At 44.1% G+C, this 6,254-nt stretch overlaps 1 protein-coding gene across 1 annotated transcript; it reads left to right on the forward strand.

The window, feature by feature from the left end:
- Positions 1-2,164: 2,164 nt before the first annotated feature.
- On the forward strand, positions 2,165-3,533 carry LOC130069739 (high choriolytic enzyme 1-like). The gene is made up of 6 exons (XM_056233816.1): positions 2,165-2,251; positions 2,346-2,489; positions 2,621-2,738; positions 2,949-3,127; positions 3,236-3,317; positions 3,401-3,533. Exons 2-6 carry the CDS (start codon positions 2,372-2,374, stop codon positions 3,531-3,533), a joined length of 630 nt encoding a protein of 209 aa, XP_056089791.1. The 5' UTR covers positions 2,165-2,251; positions 2,346-2,371.
- The last annotated feature ends 2,721 nt before the right edge of the window (positions 3,534-6,254 follow it).

Genomic DNA, 6,254 nt, shown 5'->3' on the forward strand with positions numbered 1-6,254 from the left:
CCCTTCAGTCCCGATGTGGGACCTTTCCACGGTGTTGAAAGCCATGAAAGGTGCCCCATTCGAGCCAATCCATTTGTCAGACATGAAACATCTGTCTTTCAAAACGGTGTTTCTCATGGCTCTCGCTTCAGTGAAGCGCGTAGGGGACTTACAAGCGCTTTCGGTAAGCGCGTCATGTATGGAGTTTGGGCCTAATGACTCAAAGGTCATACTCAAACCGGATTTCGTGTACGTGCCGAAATCCCTCAACACATCGTTCAGGGCCCAGGTGATTTCCCTGTCCGCCCTTCCGGTTCTCAATGAGGAGAAGGACGCGAGTCTCCTTTGCCCTGTCAGGGTACTAAGAGCTTATGTGTCCCGCTCGTCTGGTTTTAGACAGACTGAGCAGCTTTTCGTTTTGTTTGGCGGACGTTCTAAGGGACTTGCCGCATCAAAACAGAGCCTATCCAGATGGATAGTCGATGCCATAGCGCTGGCTTACACCTCTAAGGGCCTGCAGTGTCCCTTGGGTGTCAGAGCGCACTCCACGAGAGGCGTGGCCTCTTCGTGGGCATGGTCTAGCGGGATTACCCTGCAAGATATTTGTACGGCCGCGGGCTGGGCCTCGCCGTCTACATTTATAAAATACTATAACCTGGAGGTCCCCGCCTTACAAGCTAAGCTTTTGGCGGTCTAGAATTCAGTGCGATCTGCCCCGCTGTGTCGGCCCAGATGCTGAGTTTGGCCTGCATATCGCTCACTGACTGATACAGCCGCTCCACGAGTGTTGACACATGTATGGCCACCCAGTTTAGGCTGAAAGTGTTTTCACCCTGGCTGCGTGGTATACTATCTATATGATTAGCTCCTCTGGATGCTATTTTATAAGGAATGACGCTTCTAGCCCCTCTTCCTTCACTCTCTGTGAGTCTATGGGGATTATGCACTACATGCGCCCCGGGCCTCTGCCCTTGGGACTTTGGTGTTGGATCCCTGTTACACACGTGTTACACTGTGTTCCCCATAGCGTAAGATATTACGCAGTACGAGAGATACTCTCGTAAGAGAACGTACTTGGTTACTAACATAACCTCTGTTCTCTCTAGAGAGGGAACGAGTCTTGCGTACCTTGCCGTGCTTACAATACGATCTGGTTCGCTTCGGCGATGAAAACCAGTTTGTATCAGCTATCGACCTGCTTATATAGGGCGAGACCACGCCCTTTCTGGCGGGACGTGACGAAATGGGCGCGAAGTGCCCCCATTGGTCAAGATGTCACGCAGAGCCGCTCTCGATAGGCTGCTGCTTTTGCCGCAGGGCAGCCAATAGGCGCGCGAGCCGCCTCGCCTATGTCTGCATGCTGCCGCAAAGCGTTTTACATTGATTAAAAATTAAGGATAATTTTTGGCTTTAATTTCTCGAGGAAAAGAGGTTTTCCCCATAGCGTAAGATATTACGCAGTACTCATTCCCTCTCCAGAGAGAACAGAGGTTACGTTAGTAACCGAGTACGTTATGTTGAATATCAGTGTTATGCTGTTACTTTTTTTTTTAACAAACAGTGTTGTAATAATGTCCTGTTTAAAAGCCAAAGTAAATCCTTTGCTCTGACATAGGCCTATAATGGTATGAGCCCTGTGATGGACTAGCCACCTGTCCAGGGTGTTAATCTGCCTTTGCCCAGTGACCCTATATAGGATAAACGGGTATACAAAATGGATAGAAATTATAATATGTTGATAAATATTATTATAAGAACTGAACTGACCTTCAAATGAAGGTCAGTTCATTCAAGTGCATTCTGCCTAAACAGCTGTGCCCTGGTTCTTTCCACAGGTCTTTCGACACAATGTTTGTGGCCAAGGTGACTTTTGGCCTGTTGGCCCTGCTTCTCGTCTTCTCTGTTAGAGCTGAGGAGAGGGTAAGACACACACACACTCGTATTGCATTAGGCATTATGCCTGCATCTCTCTCACCGATACTAATTATTGTAATAATGAAGAATATAAAATTATGAGTTTTGTTCTTTTCCATGTGTGTGATGTTCTAGCATAACTCACATTCAGACCGGTAAGTCAAATACTCCAGAAGCTCTGACTGTAAATATGAGATTGTAAAGAGGCAATTCTGCAAATATTGAAAGTTTCTACATGATGAACTAATTTAAGTAATGGTTTGTTAGTGAATGTGTTGATGTGTTTTTATAATAGTCGAGGACAAGTCTGCTGAGCTGTCTGTGTCTGAACTGCTGCACAGAGCCAACAGAGGCATTGGTATATACGCACTCACCACTTACTCACCAATAGACATTAATATGTTGCAGTTGTCCTTCATTAAAAAGTCCCAAATTAACTGTTTATGTGTTAGTTCCTGAACCTGATGAGCCCAAGCTAATGGATGACATTGCTGTGAATGAGAAAAATGCTGATCCCTGCACCTCCTACGGCTGCTTCTGGTCCAAATACAGCGACGGCAAGATTTATGTACCTTACGTCATCGCCAACCACTACTGTAAGTCACTAATATTATGATTTATGTTTTTGTAGGCCAAATTCATAAAAGTACCCTTTGCATGCTGCTGAGATTTAATGAAAGGATGTAACTCTCCACAGTAGCAAACTCTGACCTCTTTGCCCTTTCAGCTTCCCGTGAGCTGGAGATCATCCAGCGTGGTCTGGACTCTTTCTCCTACAGCACTTGTATCCGCTTCTTCCCCCGCAGCAATGAGAGAGACTATATTAGCATTGAGTCTCGCAGTGGGTACATAACACAACTAAAACCACAATCAGAAAAACCAACACAGAAATAGTTTCAAGATAAGGCAGAGACAAGGCGAAGACTACACAAAACTCTGAATGAATTACCATCAACATGTAATTTGTGATGAAAAGTAAATGAAGATGATGAAGAGATGAAGATAATATCTAAGATGCTCAAAAATCTTACAATTTATGGATCTCTGTCTCACAGATGCTACTCGTACGTTGGTCGTCAGGGTTATGCCCAGACTGTGTCTCTGGCCCGTAATGGCTGCCTTTACCACAGCACTGTGCAACATGAGCTGCTCCACGCTCTTGGCTTCAACCATGAACAGACCCGCAGTGACCGTGACAATCACATCCAAGTCGTCTGGGAGAACATCAGTGATGGTATTGTTTTTGTTGAAAGAAGAATACATGTATATAGTGTTGTTAGGTTAGTTTATTTAATACAATAGATTTCTAAGTCCATGTGTAAAAGTTGTGTTTGCTCATCAGACATGAAGTACAACTTCGACAAAATCAACACCCTGAACCAAGGAACTCCCTACGACTACAGCTCTGTGATGCAGTACGTGAGGTGAGTGAGCTCAAGAGGAGATGACGTTTCTCTCAGTGTTCTAGATTATAATCTAACGGCATCTATGCCACTTGCTCTATCAGATATGTTTTCTCCAAGAATGGCCTTCCCACTATGATTCCCATTCCCAACAATAATGTTGCGCTGGGCACATCTACTGAGATGAGCCAGAATGACATCATCAGAATCAACAGGCTCTACCAGTGCTGTGAGTGACACATTGCTCTCAAAAGAATAGACCCCAACTATTTAGCGTTGGATGTATAAATTAGTGATGGCCAAAGATTGCATATATTATCATTGCATTGTCTAGCAAATCTTTGATGAAATATTACACTAAAATATTTTTACTAATGTACACATTACCTTTGTGAGTATTTATGTATAATTTTTTTATGTTTACCACCAAAATATGTAAGGGGAACTTCAAACTGACCTTTTGTGATCTACCCATCTTTTAGGAGCAGTGGAAGTGCATTCAGCACCCAGACATGAAGCATGAAGAGAAAACAATTCACCAAAGATCCAATGTCTCACGGATGGTGTTGACTACTGTGTTGAACTTTCATCATTCAATCAGATGTATTAAGGAAAATGATACACCAAATTAAAAGAATTTGAGTGAGTTTCTGTGAATAAATACATAATTCCCTGTTTAAAAAAAAAGAAAGTATATTAACAATTTAATTTAAATGTAATTTAATAATAATAAGGAGAGGAAGGAGCTCCATGTGACATTACTGGATTTGGCTAATGCATATGGTTCAGTGCCGCATGAGCTTCTTTGGGCAGCATTTGATTTTTTCAGAGTACCAATGTCAATAACAAATTTAGTGAAAGCCTATTTTGGAGATTTGCAATTTAGTTTCTCAACTCCAGAATTCAGCACTAAATGGCAATGCTTAGAGGTTGGAATAATGGCAGGACGCACCATTTCTCCACTGGCTTTTACCATGGCAATGGAAGTAATCATTAGGGCATCAAGATGGGTGGTAGGAGGAGAGCACTTGGCTTCTGGGATGCGACTACCACCAATCAGAGCATACATGGATGACATGACAACCATGAATGGAAGCTTTAGTGTTAAGTTCTGCCAGGAAGACTCAATTGCTACGTCACTTATTACCTTCTCATCTATCCAATCGTGTCTAATACTTGCGGTATAAAAGACCAGTACTTACACATGTTTGAGTTCGCAGATGCTGACGCTTTCATTCACCTCCATCCTCCCCACCACCACCAGGATGGTCCCCTCCATCCTCCCCACCACCACCAGGATGGTCCCTTCCTATACCTCACAGGGGGTCGGCTGCGCCCCTGCCTTCGTCTTCAGGCAGGAAATGCAGAGTCTGGACCCTCGGATTGCGAGCTATGGACGGGGCCTACGCCAAAGAACTTTATTGCTTGCTGGGCTATCAATAAATGTATTTATTGTTACAGTATTTATTCTCCCGAGTCTTTCTGGTAGAATTACTGCACTAATCGGTTATTGGGTAAGTTAACCGATAATATTGAATGGGCATGAATGCAATTTAAGCCCTCTAAATCAAGGAGCATCTCGACAGTTAAAGGAAAGGTAGTAGATAAAACATTCTTCATTAATGGTGAGGCAATACCAACAGTTTCTGAGAAGCCAGTGAAGAGTCTTGGGAGAGGGTACGATGGGGATCTAAAGGACACAGTTCGAGTGGGAGAAGTTAGACAAGCAGTGGAAGGGTTGAAGAGCATAAACAGCTGTACTCTACCAGGCAAACTAAAACTCTGGTGCTTTCAGTTTGGTCTACTGCCGAGGTTGCTGTGGCCACTGACTGTATGGATAAGCTGGAAGCGTTAATAAGTTCATACATTAGGAAATGGTTGGGAGTTCCATGCTGCCTCAGCAGAGTGGGACTTTATAGTAAAGGAATATTGCAGCTACCAGTCTCTGCTTTAACCGAGGAGTTTAAGTGCGCCAAGGTCAGACTGGAAATGAAATTTGTAGAGTCACGCGACAAATGTGTAAGGGAGGCAGCCCCTGTGTTAAAAACTGGTAGGAAGTGGTCAGCAAAGAAATCTGTGGTAGAGGCAAAGGCTGCCCTTCAAATTGGTGATATTGTGGGACAGGTACAGCATGGAAGAGGGGGTTTTGGGCTCAGTTTAGCTCCTCCTAAATGGCACAAGGCAGGTCCAGCTCAAAGGAGGAAGCTGGTAGTCAACGAGGTGCGAAAGCAGGAGGAGAGGATGAGGTGTATAAAGGCCATTTCCCAGGCCAAGCAGGGAGAGTGGATGAGATGGGAGAGTGTGGAACAATGCAAGATGGGCTGGCAAGACCTTTGGTCAATGGAAGAGAGTAGGATCAGTTTCCTTATCAGGTCAACATATGATGTTCTTGTTACGTGGACGAAAGGAGATGAACCCAAAACAGACAGAGTGCAACGAACAGGGGGTTTATTGGAACAAAACAGGAAAACAAAACCCACGAGGGGGCAAAACACAACTAGGACAAGGAATGGAAGGCTGATTAGACTAGACAATGACTGAACAATAAACTGACAATACTTCAAATAAACGTTCACAAAGACAAGACTCTACACTAAGTACTCACGAGTAAGGAAAGGCAAGGTATAGCAACATAGACAGATTCGACAACATTCAGCATACGTTAGACAATGAACCGACACAAGACAGCAAACACAAGGGGATTAAATACCAAGAAACTAACGAGGGGAACAGGTGACGCTAACAAGGCAATCATGACTAAACACGGATAACAAGGGGGCGGGGTTACAAGACGAGACAACATAAGCACATGGCCAAACAATTGGCCATGCGCTTGTACACAAAACATTGGTTCTGTCATGATCCTGCCACAAGACTAGGAATAATCAATAACATGTTGGCAGAATCATGACAGAACCCCCACTTTAAGGAGCGGCTTCCAGACGCTCCTCAAAGAGA

This window comes from Rhinichthys klamathensis, unplaced genomic scaffold, assembly GCF_029890125.1.
Source record: "Rhinichthys klamathensis goyatoka isolate OS25496 unplaced genomic scaffold, OSU_Roscu_1.1 h1tg000378l_1, whole genome shotgun sequence".
Taxonomy (NCBI): domain Eukaryota; kingdom Metazoa; phylum Chordata; class Actinopteri; order Cypriniformes; family Leuciscidae; genus Rhinichthys; species Rhinichthys klamathensis.